The sequence below is a fragment of the Vanellus vanellus genome (genome assembly GCF_965231255.1).
Source record: "Vanellus vanellus genome assembly, chromosome: 19".
In the NCBI taxonomy this organism is placed as follows: Eukaryota; Metazoa; Chordata; class Aves; order Charadriiformes; family Charadriidae; genus Vanellus; species Vanellus vanellus.
This window is the reverse complement of record NC_138924.1, coordinates 8,798,090-8,819,202: the sequence shown is the minus strand read 5'-3', so window position 1 is coordinate 8,819,202 and position 21,113 is coordinate 8,798,090. Positions and strand designations below refer to the sequence as shown.

The window sequence follows — 21,113 nt, the reverse complement described above, 5'->3', positions numbered from 1 at the left end:
ACGACAAAGAAGAGTTACACTGTCCAGGCTTCGCTCCTGATCATTCTATGCTGCCTTCAAAGGTAATGTAGTTATGAAGTAACATACATTTATCTTACAGTTGAATACTCATCTATTTCAAGTAAGGAAAAATAAAACTTAGAACTTTTTAGGTCATTCACTGCCAATGAATTCACCATTTCAGGTTCACTTCTTCAACGGCCAATGTCGGGGACACACCCCATGGCCTTTCCAATTATGTGTTTAAAAATTACAAGTAGTAGAACTAGAAACTACAGCAAAACCTTCCCCTCTTTGTTGTGGCTTGTGTCCCATTCCAGATATTTTGCTTAAAAGTCTTTTTGAGACAGGGTCAAGTATTTGTGAAGTTGATCACGGTTTCTCAGTAACACATTTGTAAACTGCATCTTCATCTCTTTAAAAACCATCATTATTGTGAATGCCACATACAACAGGAAAAAGTGTTTCTTCACGCTCTACAGTGGAGGTACAGGATTGCTTCTTTTTCATTCTTTATAAATGAGGGAGATTTCGGCTGTTGGATTAACAGTGCTTTGTTTTTATTGGCTGTGTTAAAGAATCCACCAAAAGGGAAAGTTCACTCATTCTTGAAGCAGAAAACCAGATTTCCTGTTCTGGTGTTTCTAAAATCATAGCTGGAAAAGGAAAAAACAAGGTTAGAGTTCATTTTACCCTAAAACATACAAGGCAAATGCTAAACACAAAGGCATTTTCTGTTTAAAAATGCTGAGGCCAGGTATGCTTATGAGTTGGGGAGAGGGAAAAGAAAAAAAAAAAAAAAAAAAACAAAACAAAACACCAAACCACAACACACTCAACCTTCCGATTACTGTAACCAGACTTGCTTAATTGAATCCAGAGCCTCTGCAGCCACTTGGTATTTCTACATACTGTGCTGAGTGACCTTTTCATCTAGCCAGACTGGAATTATATCCTTTGCAGCCAAGCAATTAAGTGAAATCATTATACAAGTAATTTAAATATAACTGCTCTAGAAGAAAAAGGAAACAGTTGTATAGTGAAACTATTGATGCATCCGTTTGGGCCCAATCACTGGGCACACGTTGACCTTCAATAATTTAAAAGTTAAGTGCAAGTTAAAAAAAAGTCAGATGCCTAGAAGCCAGAAGTATCAGAAATTAACTTCGTAAACTGCTGTCTTCATTATTTCACAAAATCTCTTGCATCAGAACTGTTTTTTAAACAGGGAACACGTGGACTTGTACAACAACGAAGTCACTGAAAACCAACATGCAACACTAAACCACTGGTCTATTGACACAGCTACTGTGTCTTTTTTTAAACAGCGTAGGCACAGCACTCTGCAAATCAGTGCACCCAACAAGACAACTTCCCAGCTGTTGAGCTTTTTTGACACTTTAGGCAAATATACCAGTGTTCGTTAACATGAAACAGCAAGTGTGAACTCAAATAAGGAATTACAGTATTGATTCTGCAATGCAAATCACCCTTTTAACTAATAGGGCAGCTTGTAAAGACTTGAAATGAACAAAGACAATTTTAATGCTTGCACAGGAGAACAGCTACAGGTGTCTGTTAAATTCTTACATAATACGTTGGCTGAAACACTTCCAACCTTTGTTTCTTCATATCTGCTAGGCTAGTTTGAACATTTACCAGGGTGGGTTTCAGATGCTCTAGGAAGGCAAGCAAGACCTCTGCTCCTCCCACAGTCTGGCTTAAGTCAGATAAAGACACGCTGCCTTTCCATCCCCTTACCTTCGTAACCTTCTCCGAAGGCTGTTCACATTGCGCCTGATGCATAACGTCATTGACTATCATCTTTGCTATCCTCCAAGCCATCTCTTCTTGAGCCTGCGTAGAAAAAAACATCCCAAAATACAGATAGCTTCAAGTTCTTAAAAATAAAAATACAGTCCTCTCAGCATAATTCATACGCTCAACCTTGGAGATGCGGTTAACGTTCCCAACTCAGTGACCTGTAGTAAACATATCCTCCCTTGATGGAAATGCATCTGGTTTCCAAGTACAGCGTTAATCTCAATTACCGTGAATATTTATGGCTTGATGCAATTTCCAAGAGAGTTAGTGAAGTTTTTAGACTTATCTGCTGGGGATTTGTCCAAGCCCCTCCCAGCGGCAAAAATGCAGCCTGTAATCCATGCGCAGTGGTCAGTTCACAATAAAAAAAAAAAAAAAAAAAAAGACCAAGAGCACCTCCACTCCTAGTTGTAGACATATCTTATAATACCATAATAAGAAAAACCTTGAATGCAAACACCCAGTTCACCATTATATTAGATAAACCAGCAAACACTAGCAAAAATCAAACCAGTTTCACACATGCATGCAATTAAATTATATTTAGCACCCAGTCTGACAGTTCTTGTTGGTGCATCAGACAGATACTCGGAGAAACAGCCAGGATTAGGAACATCATCAATACTTCATTTCCCTAATCTACACTGTAAAGTCAGTCACGAGGACAATATAAAAGAGGACACACCTCATCTGTGTTTCCTTGAACCCATTTCTTCATTGCTTGTGAAAACATGGACCCTAGTTGAGATAAAAAACAGCAAGCAAGGTATATTAGCAAACTCTTGTGGTGCACCTTGACAAAAGCTAATTCCTTCCATCCTTCTGAAGGGTTTGCACTGCCAGCGTCAGAGAACACAGAAGAGTGGCATGAAAGACAAGGGATTTCATGGAGCCATGGTTCATTAGACACTAAGCCTGAAACATTCCTCTTTACCAGAGCTGAAAAGCAGCATTAACAGCAGATCCCAAACTGGGCAGGAAGCACGTGGGGAGAGCTGAAGTTCTTTTTCATCTCAAGACCAAATCTTTGAAGGTTTGATCATCAGCTCAGCTGCTAGCAGCTTCCATCCCTGCCAGGTTCCATCGACAGCTCCAACTCCCACAGGCTGCTCATATTCCCAGGAGTCCAGCTGGACCAGAAAAGCAGAATTTGGCTGGGAACTGGGCCAGAGATTGGTTTTGCCTCAGTACAGGACAATCCCCTATGTATCTCTATTTGGCTTAAAACAGATCTGGAAAGAGTCAAGAATCTTGCTTATCTTGACTGCAGTAAAGAAAAGAGCAGTTCTGCAGATGTTTACAGAAATAGAGAAAGAGGAAAACCAACCTTTTGATTTTTTGACATCAGGCTCTGGTTCAGATTCTCTGATAAACTGTCCCAGGTCACTGACTCGTCCAAACGTCATCTTCCTGAAGACAGGAGTAAAAGAACCACACAGGTTACCAGGAGAACTTTGGCATTATGGAAAGCTACCAGTCAGGAAAACAAAAATGCCACTGCAATAAAGACTCTAGTGTCTCAATAAAGACTGGCATTTTACCAATTACCACCTTTTCCACCTAAAATTGATAGACTGGGAAAAATCTCCAGCTCTTCTCACATATCTGAATTCAAAGTGTATCTTAAAAATTCTTCTAGAATCTAGAAGTAGGCAAATGCTTCAGTGACTCAACAGGCAGTGCTAGCAAGTGCTCTACACTATCATAAAAACACATCACGAGGGAGAAAACAGTTTACAGTACCTAAAAGGACAGAAGACTGGTATGCAATAGAAAAGCAAGGTAGCTATAGAAACAAAGAATTTCTGTATGAGATCCACAGAGCAGAAGAGCTTTATAAGAAAGAGCAACTTAAGAAACAGAAGAATAGCTGTGCAATCTGCTGAAGAAATGAAGTATAAGCCCTTCTCTACCACAGCGGTAAGGAGAAATCAGAATCACAATATCAAAGGCGCCTCAGCTTATTCTTTTATGTTCCAGCCCCAAATAGTGTATTCTTGAGTCAGAGGAATAATAACTAGGAAAAAGAGAAAAACCAATTGGAAATATTTTTGCTGGCTGCATTCTGGTCAGAAAAACATCCACTTTGACATTGGTGTTAAATCACACTATCGAAATAAATTGATTTTCAAATATTAAGACATGTACTAAGATTGCAACATCTTGCATTTACGCATACTCTCAATGCAGGAGGACACAGCAAAAATGAAACAGAGGTGAAACACATAACTACAAAGAATGAGATACAGTGAATGAACCTTACCCTGCATACGTTCGTTGATACAAAGATTCTGGATCCAGACTTGCAGCATCTACAATTATTGCTTCATCAAAATTTTTCAGGATTTTAACATTAGCCTTTTTGACATTGGACTACAAATAAAAATTCTAAGTATTAGTGCCCAATGCAGACAACTAATAGCTTCTTAACAAAACTGCTACTTTAGTGCTTTTACACTTAGATAAACCTCCATAAAGTCTCTAAGCAAGCATAGAAGAACTAGACAGCATCTACACAGCCATGAATTCCTAACTCGCTATGACATTGTTTTTAAACAGAGGATGATAAAGTTATATGAACAGAACCAAAGACACAATGTACAGGTCAGCATATGTATGTGCAAGGACGACTGTCTAAGTATTATCAACCGAACAGATCTGTGCGCGCGTGCAATATATTTGTTTGTGAGTACGTAACACTGAACTACCGCAAAAGCTGCAGCAGCTTCACTCATCCCTCTCAAGTACTTGGTAAGCAATTCCCAAACATACTATGCTTCCCCCATACACAGAGAACAAACATTTATCTTTTGGTCTAGGAGTATTTATATAAGATTATGAAAAAAAAAATAAAATGAAGCAAACATTAGAGCAACAGTAGGGAGAGCATAGCACAGCAATCTATTAGCACCTTAACACAGAAGAGAAACACTTATGGCAGCTGCCCTGCAAACTCCTTTCCTGCTGCCCTGCGTAAGCGCTGTTCTTTATGCAAAAATATGCAGAGACCCAGAGATTCTTTTATTTAGATAAGCAGGTGTGCACACCGCAAAACGCAGCAATTCATTCCTAACTTGTCCAAGCCAGCCAATTACCAGCAGCTTCTCCTGCTCAGATTATCAGGCAGCAGGATATTTCAAGATGGTCGGAACACAGATTTTATTCCCCATTTCGCAACTAGGTGAGAATATTCCCTCATTGCAAATTGGGAGGTTTAAAATATTACAAAGAGCAGAGTTCCAAGTTGCTTGAAACACAGTACATCAATAACGTCGTTCTAGATACTGCATTTAAAACCCATGGTAGCACTGCAGCACTCAATAAAAGCAATTCAGCAAAAGCAGCTGTAGCTTAGCTTTTCTGCTCTCAGCCGGGCTTGCAGTTTGCAAGCTGACCTGGTTACAGATAAGCTAGAATCTGCTTATCCTCTCTTCCTTCACATCTGAACAAAACAAAGCTGCAACTTTTGGAACAGAAAACTCTTGGTCAAAAAAACACATCTCTGACGTTATGGGGACAGTTTCAGAGCGTAACGAGCTCCGCTGTGTCTCTGAAGTTAGGCCCACACGGGAACACGGCTCTCAGAAAGTGGCACCATGAAAGGCAATGAAAAAGAAAGATGCTGGCCCACAACCAGGGCACTGTGCACAGTTAATACACAGCGAACATTTCTCAATGGCTTTGGAAGGGTAACAGAGCCGAAGAAGCCCAGTCACATTCTTGTTTCCGCTCAGTACAGCGAAGCAGACGCCACATAGCTCTAACCCCGCTTAATGAACAATTAGAATGCCTGACCCAGCAATGGGCTTTTTTTTATGCCCAGCTTTACATCAAACTATATACATGCAAGGAAAATGCAGGTATCGCCCCCCAGCTCAGAGCATCTCAGCGGTACTATAGTAAAGTGTCAGAGCTCTCTTTTGGGAAGGTCAGGAGCCTGGCTATTTTCTGTCAGACCAGCACGACTAGCTAGCTGGAGGACAACAGTAGGAAAAAGTCTGCTGAGACAAACTAGCGAACACCACCTGCTCAGATATTAACTGTCATTGCTCTACACGTGAGTAGATAGATGCCTTAAACCCTAGAACCCAGTGAACTCTTCAGAACAGAAGATCTGGCACTTTAATAGAACTGAGCACACAAAACTTTAGTGAATATACTATAGAATTTAAATATGTTTCATTTTTTCCTAGTTATAACTATAGTATGATAGAAGAAGTTATTTCTAGTAAAAAAGCATTCTTAAATGTTATGGCACTACAAAACAGTCTGCAGTGAATATTAACAGCTTAATAAAAACATAACTTTGATGCAAAGAACTAAAAGCAGTACATGACTCTGGGTACAACAAATACGACAGATACCCTTCCATGCCAATAGTGTTCCTTTGAACTTAGTAGCAGGTAGACGAAACGTGTCCTGATACAACACAAGCTTTAATGTTAAAGCGGAATGGGAAGCTTCAAATTACAAGATGTGTCCTTACAGTGTAGGAACTTTGACACTGATATAGAAAAGTGAATGCAGCATTTCCTATAACAGAATCAAATGACAAAACTCATACCTGGGAGGCAGAGCCATCTGGGCCCCCTATAGAATCACTATCAGGAGAGCTACCAGGGCCATGGATACTCAGTGCAATATTTCCTCCTGGAAATTCATCTCCTCGGACTGAATGGATGAGATCATTCAAGTATTTGTAGTAAAGGTTGCTCGACAAGAAACCAGGTAAAAAAACCTGAGAGACAGAAGGAGGAGTCCTCTTTAATCAAGGCTGGTCCACACAATTACTATAGATTATTTGCAGAACAGAAATGACACGCATCTCAGTCCTTGTGTAGATGGTACACAAGGAAAAGTATCCGTACATCGAATTATTCCAGATTAGTGACTGCATTGCATTAAATTTGAATCCTACTGCAAAATGAACAAAAATATCTGCATATTGACCAAAATCTCCAGTAACTGGAACTGAAGTTCAGATTTTTCTTCCTCTAGAAAAGCCTAACAACCAACAGGCTTACAGTTGTTTTGCTGTGCTGTTTAAAAATCACCTGCAGCTCCAGATTCAAATTATTAATCTCTAGTATTCGGGTATCCCAGGGTTACACTATTAGCTACACCACTGGTATTAGACCTGCAAACAACTGCTATAGCAGGAAGGAAAGTTTTGTGAAAAATATATAATAAGCTGTTGATAGCAATTCACATGGGAGGAAAATGTTACTTCCATTGAAGTGCAATAATCACCCAAGACAAACATTTCACAGAGAATTAACAGAAGCCAGTGGGTGGTATCTTTTCAAATCAGGCTGGGGAAAACAGTCTAGCAAATTTTACGAAAGCTGTTGTATTATCCAGGTAACCAGGCAGCCAGTACAACAGAAAAGCTCAGAGATGCAGATGGGGACACTTGACATGCTGCAGAATCTCCACATCATCTTTACTGTCAAAATCGTTCTGAAGAAGGTATCTCACCGTCTCCATGGTAGTCCACGCCTGCCGTAAGGGAGTAGTGAAACAGTTAGGGAGAGGACCACCTTCCCTGCAGATGTTGGATTCAATCTCTAACCTCACTGAGTCATCAAACCCAAGAGGATGCGTGGCTTGAAGGGAGAAGTACCTGCAGCACCAGACAGGGGAAGAAGACAACACAAAAGGATTTGTAAAACTTTGCAGGTGGTTAGTACCCACCCTTTCCACCTGCAAAAGACCACTAATCATGCTGCAGCCACTAGATGGTGCTGGCTTCAAAACCGTACCTAAACTGAGCCTCACTAACTACAGGGGAAGAAAATCCCCAATTCACAGAAACATTTTTGATAAAGCCTTGCTCTGAAGATACAGATAAAAGAAACAGAGCACCATCTGGCTACTGATGAGCGGAATCTTAGACACACGGCTTTGTAACAGGGAAGCAGGAATGAAGCAGGAAAAACCCAGAACTCTGAATCAGCATTTGCTCTGCTAATCACATCGTTGAAAACCCGAGTTTATGGGGGGGGGGGGGGGGGGGTGTTGGTGTGTGTGTGTGTGACTGATCACAGTCAGAGTGAATCGTTTGTTTCTTCTCCAGTTATTATTTCCTACTAGGCTATAACGCAACGAGCTTGTGGCAACGAATCTCACACTTAAGCTTAAGAACAAACTACTTCTGGAAGCAGTTTTGATGTCTGTCTTCCAGTTGCATTATCGCTAAGACGAAGCACAAAATAAAGGAAGAAAGTTACATTACTGAGAGTGAGAGAAAAGTTTGATATTAAAAGGGATCTGGCCACCTCCTTAAAAAAGGAAAGTATTTTGAAATACTAAGAACAAGCACTATTTGGCTTTTACTACGTGTGATAACGGCTCCTACAGTCTACTTTAAATGGACAACAGTATCTGAACCTTAAGGCTTTTCTACAGTGATGCATCTGCTATTAGTTTTAAATCCTTTACGTTTTCAAATGGCAACCAATTGGTTTTGATATCTCATGACCAAACATTAACTCAAACAATCAAGTCCTGAAAATTCTGAATTGTGTTTAAGATCAAAGTTCTTATAAGTCCTTATAAGGATTTTCTCCTCATGTATAAAGAAAAATTTTAGAAGTTCATGTATGCATACACATCAAAGGCCACCTTAAAATGCATTTCAGCATAACAGTGTGAGACTGCACAGTTACGGTTTGAAAATGAAAAGTTCCTTTTGTACAGTGTAACACAAAACTACAAGCACATTAGAGCTTCAGAAACAAATAATTGTTGAACTCCCTCACTTGTCATATAAAATCATGGCATCATTCTGTGCTTCTTGCCCATCATACTGGCCTTTTTTGGCAGCAAGTTGAGACTGGAAGTTATCTGCTGCCAACCAGAACTGCAATACGTTAACTGCATCTTCCTTCTCCATGTACTGTAAGAGAAATTTAAAAAGAGGAGAAATTAAAGAAGTTCTAGCAAGAAACTTTTAATAAGCATAGACAAACCCGCTCCTTCCCATTTAAAACAAAAAACACAGCCCATATATTAATGATGCAAAGTTGTCACCAGGGCATATAAGTATTCTGAATTTTCAGATACAGTTTTGCATACAGATTTAGTTTGTTTACAAAAGAAAAAAAAAAAAGAACTTGTGACATTTCTGTACTGATTTTCACATTTAGTTTCCAACAACCATTTACTAAAGACAGAGGAAACCTTATTTTCATGCTATGCTTAACTGACATTGTCAGTTAGCATATTGTCTCAGCCTCCCAGCTTGCCGTTTCAAACTACATTGGCTTGTCAGACCATCAAGACGAGTATTTTACTACTAACAGATGATTCCCTAAACGTATAGGACCCTGCAACTGTAAAATCATACATTTCACCTACCACGTTCCAATCTGGTATCCTCTCTAAGTAAAGCTAGTGAATTATTTGTTGTTTGTAAGAATGCTTAAGGCTTTCAAAGTCACTACATCATCTGGCAAGATTAAGACAACTGTCAAAGCTTCTACAAAGCAGAGAGACCCTCAGAAGCACTCACTAACTGGAGAAGACACACACGAATACTCATTCTACAATACGGTGTACAGGTTTGAACATTTGAAATAGTTCTATATGTGGGCAGGAAACAGTCTCACACATTTTTTTCCCAGAGAAAGATACACCTCATCTTTATTATACTTGAGGTGTCTTTATTAGAGTCATCATAGAATGAATAGTTTTTTTCCATTTGATAGAAAGGAATAAAAAAAAAAAAACAACCAACCAACAAACCCAAAACCTAACACTCACCTCAGAGAAATAGAATAGGGCTGATTCACAGAAAAGTATGTCAGCCAGATAAACAGTCCCACTAGTCAGCACCTCAATCTGATATTTACAGAAATGATGACTTCGCAAAAATTCACTAAAGTGCCTGCACACAGACAGAATAACAATTAGTTATTAAGGGTCAACAACATTCAAGGCACCTTAAGAATCAATTAGTTCTTGCCCCAGAAGGCTTATACTTTTAGTTGGATAAAAGCAAAACAAGCAAGAAATGGTGCAGGTTTACAAATGACGCAAGACAGACAGAAAGAATGCAATAACAGCATGCACGTTCAACTTCAGCAAGTGATCACAAGAATGGATTTGGAGGAACACATCTGAGCAGTTTCAAGTATAGAAGACTGCACCAAAAAAAAGTGATTATACAGTTATGCCACCATAAACATTTTTAACAGAACAGCCTTTTACAAAAGGACAATAGACACAAGCAGCCAAACCATCCAATCCACTTACTCTTGTTCCATTGCATTAAACACTATTGACTGTGCTGTAACAAAACAGTTAGGGTCCACTTGTCCATCTTCCCCACAAATCTTTGCTGCAAAGAAAGACCAGGTTAATTTTAACGTGTGTTTGGCTGATCGAGCTGAAAGACATGAGTGATGTCTAGTTAATGAAAAATTGCAGTTCAAATCCACTAGAATCAGCTGGTTCTGAGTGCTCAAAGAGAGCTTTTAAAGTACTGCAGATAGATGAATGATAATATTACAGCTAAAATATTTGATTAAGACTTAAATATGGATTCCCTCTATAACCCCCAGGAATTCTTTCACTCATTTAAGCAAAGTCTCTGAAAGTTCTTCTGGGAACACTGCACAGCACTACTGAAAGGTCAGATCCACTGATACTTGTAATGTGATCTACTATCTTTTTACAACTGACTTTAAAATTCATAGAAAAAAAAAGAAATATGAGCGTGTGTGTTATTAAAAGTAAATTTTTACGGGGAAGGAGGAAGCTCTGAAATGAGTAGGCAGTATACATTCTTACCAACTATGTCATTTCTCATTGCTTCTGTAATAGGTATTGGTTTAGCAGCATCTGGAGAAATATATTTGGTAAAAGTACTAACTGCATCCCGTTCTATACCTACAAGAAAGAAATACAGAATCAAACTTTGAATTCCTTGGCAGAGGTCTAAAACAAGGAGTAAATAATAAACACCTGCTCTTCAGAAAACCAAGTGTCTGATTATCAGCGACAAGTTTCCTTCGCGTGAAGCTTTCGGTCCCCTACTTGATACTTTGCTACTGACAAGCTACTGTGACTGTGTTATCTGTAGCCAGGTCACAATACGCCCAGCATGGACTGACTAGTGAGATGGAATAAAGCAACAGAGCTCTGAATTTCCTACCAGCAGACAAGATAGCACCCTCTTCCTCAGCTGCACACCTCAGTCCCAGAAGTAACGCCATTCCGGCAAGAACTGCAAGTTCCCAATTTCTAGGTCTCATCATAGAGAATATAAGACACTTGGATTATAAAGGAATTAAAAGAAAAAAAAAAACAAAACTTTAAACGGGATGCCTCAGAACAAGGTGTATGCTTCACATGCCAACTTTCAAGAGTTGGGACACTGCTCTGGAAGAGAAAAAAAAAAAAAATATATATTCCAGACTTATCAGATTTCTCAAAAAGGACCTAGTCCTTTCAAATTCTTTTTAGACATCAGAAAGCTGAGGTGCTTTTCATGACTTAAGTATCATTGTGTTTGTTTAAGCTACTTTGCAGCTGAGGTTATGTATTGCAGAGGTACTTGATAACTACATGAGAAAGACAAACAGCAAGAGAAAGGGATGCAACACAAGGAAACAGTTGGGCAAACAAAAGGAACCAACATGAAGAAAGCAGCATTTCCTTTTTGTCTGTAGACTTGCACAAATGAGGGAGGACTGAGTAGATGCAAAGTAGAGCAACAGGTTACTGTGCATGTAGCTTACTATCAAAAGTATTTTAATTTCATCCTTACTTCCAGTAGCCTCTGAAGAGGTGGATTCCAAATGAGAACAAATCAATTACAAGGGGAGGAACTCTATCAAATAAATCCAAGAACAAAAACAATATGTTCCACACAAAAATCTCTACAAGTCTCTTGTAACCATTACTTATGTCATTTTACATGATACAGAATATTTACCTGCCATGGAAAGTTAATTATCAATTCTCAGCCCCGTCATCCAAATTTTCTGCAATTCTTTTAAGTTGGGGGTGGGATGGGTGAGGGAAGAACGGGACATTGCAATGATCATCTTCATTTCTTAAGATTACACATGTAAGAACAGAAGTAACCTAAGCTTATTAGAGTACATAATGATTTTGAAGTCTCTTCAGCAGCATATTTATTTTTAAACAACCAGACAGTCAAACAATACATAGCTGAAACTGACCATTAGCTTATACAGCAAGTTAACATTACTGATACACAAAATTATTTTCCACCTCACAGCGTCATATCATACTTCCTAAGAACACGTGAGACCCGAGGCACCCCACCGTACAAAGCAAGCAGCAGCCAGCATGCTCCCCATCTCCCCACCTTTTTAAAGAAAGGGAACACACGGCACTTACTTTTCATTAGTTTTCCTGACAAGTCTTTTAGTGCAGAGGAGGGGCTGTTTCTATTTGATACTGTAAGCTTGGAAGATTCTTGCTGATCAGCTGGAACAGAATGGGTCCCTGTCTCAGATTTTCTTAGACAAAGAACACCGGTATTGTCACCCTCCTGACCCGAGAGCATGTGGTTCTGGCTGTTGCTAGTTCTGTCGTTCTTGTCCAAAGCCACTGGCTTGGTCCTGAGCAGATGGACTGTGCTAGAATCCTCCAGTCTCTCCTCGAGCAATCCAGATGGAGAAGACGACGCAATTTCCTGCTGTTTCGAGGGTGACACTGGCTCTGCCAACGAACTCTGCTTAACTGTGTTCAGGCTATGTGCTCTAATACGGGACCACGTCGTGGAGTGGAAGCTTTCAGCTTCTAACCAAAACTTAACCAAGTGTTCCATTCTGCGTAGTTCCATAAACTGGATAAAATAAGGGAGGGCTACATTGTCCTGCAGAACTTGTTCAAGGGTCTTTGAAAGGCTTGATTTGGTCTCTTGAGCCTGATAATTCAGACACGATCTGCCTAAAGAAAAATATCAAGGCAATGACTCCATATTGTACTTACAGACATCAGTATTCGATACAAAAATGCCCTGCAATGCAACTGGTGAAGAGACAATTCCAACATAATGGTGGTACACGAAGCAAAGAAACCTCTTTTAACAAACAAATGTATTATCCCCATTCAAAACTCTTCTAGGGACTCACAGATGTTATTGTATACAGCAGTAAAATTTTTTAATTACCTAAACTACTCGCCTGAAAACCAAAGGAAGGTGAGCATACCAGTAATATACAGAGAATAAAAAGAAATGTTGACATTATTATAGAGCTGCTGAAGCCTTACCTAAGTCTCCAAAATGAGCAGCTTCCATGTGACTTGGCTGCTTCTTGAGGGCAGCTGTCCGACTGCTTGAAAAAGAGTCCATGTTGGCAGAGATGGCATTAATTGCCACATGGCTTGGTCCTGCAGCCTCCAGCAAGGCATGATTTCTAGTGCTTCTTTGAGGGGAATGTACTGGTACTGGAGCTGGAATCAAGACAGGAATGATTAAAAGACAAAGATCCCAAGACCTCTTCTAAGCGGTATCCAATGCTAAGCACCCCCAAGATACGCCAGAGAGTTTGCAAGAGTCAATCTTATTAAGACCACTGAGTGTCATCTTCGATCAAGGGTCTGATGAGAGTAAAGATCACAGAAATAAACAAGTTTTATGATAGCAAGAATAAAATCACTTCCAATAGATCAGTGGTACCCACCCACCTATATTTTCCTTGTTCGGTAGCTAATCAAAAGACGCCAAGTCTAAGTTTACACGTGAAATATTATTCCTCAGTCTTCCTGCTTCCTTGATAACTGCCATCGTAACAGCTTAATGCTTTGTCAACAATTTAGTTTAGTTGCAATGTTCTTGCCAATCCACTTCCATACCTTTTTGAAGGCTAAAATGTGTCACAAAATCCTGAACTACAAAGCTATCTGTGAGTTTTAACAAGAATACTTTTCAAAAATTTTTTTTTTGCCTCTATTTGGTTTTTACAAGAAAAAAGCAATAAGGAAATATCTGTCATAAAACCCCAGGTTATAAACCTTAACCTCCGCTAGCTGTTTTAGAACATGGCTGGCTATTTGAGCCCAAAGAGAACAAAGAAGAACTTCCTCACACAGAAGTCTGCCATGAAAAAGCATCAACTAATTGTTAATTGATGACAAGGCTGAAAAAACAAAATACGCTCATAGCAGTTTCCAAAGCTCTCAGGAAATTGCATTTGACTAGGATGTCATGCAAGGACATCTTACACCTCTGACTCTTAAAGCGAGTCAGATGACAGACTATCTCAGCACAGTACTTCCTAATCTGTTTCACCAAGGTGTCGAGCAACTTGGGTTTGATGACTTTCATGCTGCATAACTTTATTTTTATTCACAATTTTATGACACACGATGACAGAGGTTGACAATTTCACACTTGTGTGTCATGGTAACAGATACCTTAGGAGCAACAGTACAGGAGAGCTAAAATGTTTAAGCTATTGCAAAGTGTCTCCAGTTGCAGTGTTTGGTACCAGGACACTGCTTGCTGCCTCTCACAAAGCCTTTGGTATTCAATACCAGCAATAATGGAGAGAACACATTTTGCCCGGGCCGAAGGATGGCAGCCAGCTGCGTGGCTGATGACAGTAAGTGACAAAAACTTGCTGGAGGCTACTCGTGTAGATCCAGAGCCACACTCCTCATAACGTTTTAGGCTTTTGTGAATTAGATTCAAATTCAATTTTAGATTATGAACATTTGAGGCAAAATTGTTCTACTTAATCTAAGGATCAAACACCTGTTCCAAAACCTCTAGGTAGCACTGCCTTTCTAACCTAACATCATACAGATCGTGGAGTAGCTGCTCACCAAACTGGAAACCGCTCTCTGTTTCCAGCGGCTCACAATGTGCAAGACAATTAATTTTTAAATTTATTTTTATTTACAGGGTTACCATACTCCAGCCTTTTACTGCTAAACTCTTTCAGCTACTCATTGGAAACTGTAGTTACACTGAAATCATGGGGTGTACTATTAAATGGATGCAACTCACTGTTTCTGTATTTTATTTGAAAGACCACCAAGGTGAAAAAAGCCTTTAATTTTCTCTTGATATCCAGGTAACATATTAACAAGTACAGAAACAGGATTTTGTCTGAGGATATAAAGGTAACAGATCAGATTCACACAAATTACCTCATCTCCTTTTAGCACTGCACTAAAACCTGACAGGATAAATAACCTTGTTTTCCCACAGTTTATAAACTTCCTTCCCATCAATATTTTTCCTCTCCTAACAGATTTAGCAGCAAGATTTCTGTATCACGTGGAGCAGCATTAGAAGAGCTATTCAGTCTGACCAAGATTCAGATCTTCAGTCTCACAAGGCGTATCAGTGCAAGTTAAATTAGACACAGTTAAGCTGCATTTTCAAAACTGCAAAGTACACTACATGTGAGCAAGAAACTTCAGAAGCAATTTGTTGTAGATAAGAATAACCACTATTTGCAAGGTGACTGAATTGCACGATCACTTTGAATTAAAGCTCATGTCTGACATAATTTAATAACCTTCTGTACTTACAGATTCAGCAAGATGACTAGGAAAGATTAGTTACTATAAATACTCAGAAACAGAATTAAGTTTCAGGTTTGTTTTGATTTTAATGCATAGGTCACATCTGCGCTCATTTGTAAGGAAATTATCCCACTGGTTAAAATAAAAATGGCAGATGATATTAGATATCTGAATTTATAGACAAAATAAATATTGATCTTACTTTTAATTGCTTTCACATCTGTGGTCTTTTCTTGTTCTTTGCCTTTCACTGTAAAATACAAAGGAAAAAGTTAATGCTATTTTCTATTTTGGGTGACTAATGGCATTTACCAGAGAACAGACAAAATTCTCATCTTCAGCAAGCATCCGAGGCAGATGTAAACTATCATTTTGTTAAAGCTGATCTCTCTTATTTCAATCTGCACATCTAGTAACTGACAGAGGCTTTCAAAGCCTTTGTGTTGGTTTATTTTCAAAAGCAAACCCTTATCATCTGTGAATTAAGTTTAATGAAATACAGTACATTAACACTGAGAAAGACGCTTGCTGTCTGTATGATTAAAGCAAGGCTACATTCAAGGTTACTTTAATAAATAGCATTAATTGGAAAGAATGGGACAGATGTGTTTGAAGTGTAGGGCACTGGCAGATGCTCTCTGTGAACTAGAAACCACACAGCAAAAACCAGTACCTCCCAGTGCAACACACACAGCCAGAGAGATCTACATGGAACCAGGTCCACAAAGCCAGAGCCGGCCCATGACTCCTCAGTCATGATGGACACCACAGAAATATTCTGGAAACACACTGCAAATAGTTAATTCTCCCTCAAATAATGTTGCTCAACTATCACCAAGCCTATGGCAAACAAGTGATGGGAAGATAATAGTTTAAAAAAAAAAAACAAAACAAACAAAAAACAGTTGTGATGAAAAAGCCATTTTTTTTAATTATTGTTTTTTAAAGGAAGCTCCTCAAGGAAGTGAATGAGGAGATCTGTTAAAAAACAAAAATAAAGAAGCTGAAAGAGTACCTAAACAGGATGGCATGAGAAACAAATTAAGTGGTGATATTGAAGAACATGATCTACTAGCAAAACCTTCTCAGGCTGCTCCAGGCTGGGATTATTAGTACAAATAGGTCATCTTTGAACACCGATTGTGGAGTCCTTCCAAACCTAACCACAAATCATAACCCAGCACAATCAAACATTTACATCACAAAACATGAGCAGATTTTAAACACCCCTTCCTATCTGACCCAAGTATTCTAAATATTTTAAAGGGTAATGTCAATCTCTGCTTACGTAATTGTCCTGCACGGTGGCGGCGGCTGCAGCACTGCCGTGCCACCAGCCGTCACTGGGAGAAGCAAAAACGTTGCAGGTCTGCGAATCGGCAACTCAGCATTTAAGATTTAAGCTAGCAGCTAGCACAGTCTCTCTCTGATAGAGAGGTTTAAGCCTCTGTTCAAAGAGCTGGATTCTTTTAAAACTGAACTCTTGCAGCTGCGGACAGTGAGAATAACCAGCTTTTACATAACTGAGGGCATGCTGATGTGCAGGAGAAAAATCACTGAAAAAATCTGCATGTCTGAAGTAACATTGAGGTACAATGGGAACAAAGTAACCTCTATGCAGTATTATGAACCTTTATCTTTCCAAAATTATTTCAATAGTTGATTAGTCAAACCGATTCCTAACTATTGGCAAGGATTCCCGAGTTTCAACAGAAGAGTCCTCCAGAAGCCTATTTGCAGTTTAAATACATCTGTTCCTTCTTACCAGCTACCCAGTTCCTCTCTGTCTAATTACCGACTTATTACTGGTAACGCCAACTCCTGGTTGATGTTCCTAACCTCTTTATACACAGGCTTCTTTTGTCCCCATCAACTTCGAGCAGAACAAAATGAAGTAGTTAACAGCAGAGGACAAGAGAAAATTCCTATATGCGAAAAGAGCAAATTTTACAGAGTAAAGTTTCACTAAAGACATTTACTTTCACGTTCCTCAAAAAAACGGATGTCACTTGGCGTCTGTGTGAAGCCAGAGAACTGCAGTACGTGATGACCAAGAGTTTGTGAGAATTTCCAGTAGCAAACCCCATTCACAAAGGAGTAACGCATCAAACCAACGCAAGCCGTCCACGTGAGACTTGAGAATTTTAATTCACATCTTCAAAGAATGAACAAACCTAAACTGTTCACACACGTACATGCACAAAAAACAATATATAATTTCAGAGGTCAGCCAACTAGTAGGACTGTGCATGTTATTTCCACGATAACCCTACTGAATGAGCGTGTACTCTGGCTGTTTTCATTGATAACAATTTCACAAGCTGCCTCCAAGCGTCCAGCTGCTGGTTCAACTCTTAGAGTTTAATTTTTCAACCTATTATCCACCCTCAGTTTTCTAGACCTTTACTTTGAGGCCTACGCTAAAAAAAACCCGTTTCACTACTGGCTTTGATTTTTCTACATTAGTAGTTTTATGACTCTTGCTATGATTTAATTTCTAAAAACTGTTTTAATTTTTATCCAATGCGATATCCTTTTAAACAACAATAGCTCAACCCAAGAACACTGATGCTTTTATACAGTTTTGGCCTGCACGCATCTAGTCTTCAGAGTTTTATCATAAGCCTTAGTTTGTTGCTTTTCTCCCATCTGCAGTTTAAAATCTTCTCTAAATGCCACTATCTAAAAATGGAGATTATACAAAACAATATTACTTTATGTACAACCCAGATGAAAGCTTACTTCTCTCCTCTCCTTAACAGCGCCTCTCTTGGGCACTTAGTTCTGACTGCACTTCTCTGACCAAAGATCATTTAATCAAAGTAACACAAACAGATACTCATTAGACATTTCATTACTTTCTCCCTTAGAAATTTTTTACCAAAGCTTACATTGTTCCTATGATTACACATCAGGACAGAACATGAGTTCCACAATCCTCTTCATCATCAAAGCAGCAGAAGCTATTTTTGAGCAGTTTATAAGCAGTATGAAAGTTTCATTCTGCAGCTCAACATGAGTATGTAAACACCACAAAAAGAATTATGGAACTTGCAAAACCTTCAGTGGACTTCAAGAATCTTCAGAACTACTAATATAAACAGAAGTTTAAGCACTTTTCTTCCAGGATTACTGCATTAACCTCCGCAAAGAATGAAATTTTCGATGCTGCTAATTAGGCTGAGCAGGCTTACAAGGTATGTCAGTCAAGAGCAAAAACATCATCTCAGATAACACATTTTTTCCTCCTAACTCAGTCTTGCCTCCCAAGATGTACATTTTGGGCTTTAGTAACTGAGAAATGCTTTAGGTGAGGGTTGTATCAGCCACTGCTGGAAGAGCAATGGTCACATTGCTTGAACTACAGCATTACGAGATAACAGAACTATTTTCCCAAGAGGCCCTTCCTAAAAGGTGCCACCTTCAACAAAAACCACTCAAACCACATATTGTGCAGATTGAAAGTGCACTACACCACATTTCAGCACAAGCTGTAGTACAAGTGCCTTCAAAATGTTTCACTCTCAAAGAACATCTGAGCTAAATCCATTTGTGTTATAGGAATATTATAAATATTTCAGGAGCCCTAAATTTCAAATCTTAGCTTGTGCTCCAGAACATCAACAAAATTACAAAATAAATTGTCAATGACTCCTTTGGCTTTTATGAAGAAGTCAGTGTGATGAGATCCCTTTCTCAGTCAGGGGTTTTAGCTACTGCTCTAACACGCTTAGCTGATTATATTTTTACGAAACCATTGCATTGTGAAAAAAAAAAAAATCTGTAACCAGGTAAAGAGGCTGAAAAATTGCAGGAGGTGTGAGGCCTTTTACACCAGTCCCCCTGACTGCAGGAGTCCCCCGTTTCAGAGCCGCTAAGCCCCGCTCCCCCCGCGCAGAACTCGGGCGAAAGCCGCCGCAGCCGGAGCCGCTCCCCGAGCCGCCCCGGGAAGGACGGGGCTGCCCGGGGTCACTGCCACAGCCCCGACGGGCCGGCAGACCGCAGCCGACACCCCCAGGCCCCGCAGTGGCCGTCCCCGCACAGCCCCGGCCCCCCCCCCGCCCTCTTCTCCGACCCCTGAGGGAAGAAAAGGGCCCCGCCGCCGCGGCCGGGAGATGCCGGGACTGACCGTCGTTTGCGGGGAGCTCGCTCCTCAAGGGCCGAGCTTCCTCTCGGGGCCCGCTCGCCGTCCCCGGAGGGGCAGGGCCGGGGCCTAGCAGCCGTGCGGGGGACGAAGGCGGCGGCCGCCCCTCAGTCCCGGGCCTCCCGCCCGCCGCCCCCCTACCTTTCCGCCTGAAGAAGGACATGGTGCCGGGGAGGGGGCGAGGCGGCCGCTGGGGAGGGGGGAAGAAGGGGAGGGAGGGGGCGAGGGTAGTGAGCCGGGCTCCCTATGAATGAGACTCCTTCCTCCGCCCGCCGCCTCCTCTCCCTCCGCCTCTTCCTCCCGCGGAGGCGCCAGCGGCCGCCATATTGTCAACAACCGCCCCGCTCCCTCTTCCGGGCAGCCGGCGGCGCGCCGAGCATGACGGGATACGGCCACGGCCCCCGCTTCACTCAACATGGCCGCCCTGGCAGGCCAGCCAATCCGCGAGTCAAGGCGGCCATCTTGGATGAGGGCAAGAAGCTCACGGGGGTCCACGGCGGAGGGGGGAGGGGGGTGGGGTTGGGGTTGGCGGGGTTATGGCCATCTTTGATCAGGGCTAGCACACCGGGCGGAGTGAGGCGCGGTCGGCCATCTTGGATGAGGGTAGGAGGGCCTAGAGGAGGCGTTTTGGGGACGCTCCGCGGCAATTTGGGCACGTCCCATGGGCGAAGGGTGACAGCCTGCCCTGAGGACAGGCGACAGCGAGCGAGGAACAGGAGGGAGCGGCATTGCAGGGCCGGTGAGAGCCGAGGTGCTGTGTGAAGCATCCTGGAGAACTCAGAGATGTGGGCCCAAAATGTCCCCATTGGCCACAGACCTCACTGCTGTCTGAGCACTGGCATGGGGTGTGTGGGCTTTGTAGTTCCAATGGAGGCAGCCGCAAGCCGCGAGTCCCTCTCTGAGCAAGGCCCCAGTCCCTGCAGGCAAAAGCCCCCCTTGTGCTTGGGGTACGTGGTGGCACTGGTGGGTGTGTTCGTGTGGTGGCAGAGATGTGGCACTGCTTCCCGCAGCGCTGTCACTCCATCGCAAACTACCCGGTTACTGGTGCGGTGTAACCAGAAAACCCTGCCGGGCAGCATGGCGCCGGTCGGGATGTGGGGACGCTGCATGGGTGCTGGAGCATCTCACACGTCAGTTCTGTCTGTGCCCCGAATCCTGCCACAAAAATCCTCTTAATTATCCTCCCGAGGCAAATCTTCTCTTTTCTCAGCTACAAAGGATGCTTTACAAACACTTAATAAAGGCTATTATTATAAATTCTGGTTTATGTATGAGGAAACTGAGGCACGGCGCCAGGAAGCAGCTGTCCCAAAATCACACAGCTACACCTGAGCCGTGCAGCAAACCATACAACCTCACGCCTTGGAAATTGCCGCGAATGCTGGAGAGCCAGCTGAGAGCAACAAACTCCAGCGACGATGAGCATGGAAGAAACACAAATCATGTCTGCTCTCTTGTGGGCTTTGGCGCTCCATACTGGACAGGAATTGGCTTTCTAAACATGCAACTCAGCCCAATTCCACTTCAAGGTCTTTTAAGCCACAACATTTCTGGGCTTGACCCCCAGGACCTTGTCCCATGGGGCCCAGTCTGCAAAACACCATGAGAGTCCCAAAACAAGCCCTGCAGG

At 41.4% G+C, this 21,113-nt stretch overlaps 1 protein-coding gene across 1 annotated transcript; it reads right to left on the bottom strand.

Moving 5' to 3' along the window:
* Nucleotides 1-1,586: 1,586 nt before the first annotated feature.
* AKAP10 (A-kinase anchoring protein 10) lies at nt 1,587-19,863 on the bottom strand (the record flags this gene model as incomplete). The annotated part of the gene is given in 19 exon segments (XM_082493159.1): nt 1,587-1,628; nt 1,634-1,642; nt 1,646-1,726; nt 1,729-1,857; nt 2,510-2,562; nt 3,152-3,234; nt 4,088-4,197; nt 6,389-6,562; nt 7,303-7,447; nt 8,586-8,722; nt 9,589-9,712; nt 10,081-10,165; nt 10,618-10,716; nt 12,196-12,750; nt 13,075-13,257; nt 15,542-15,589; nt 19,625-19,673; nt 19,676-19,824; nt 19,827-19,863. Coding segments are annotated over 19 exon segments (2,292 nt in total).
* Nucleotides 19,864-21,113: the final 1,250 nt, after the last annotated feature.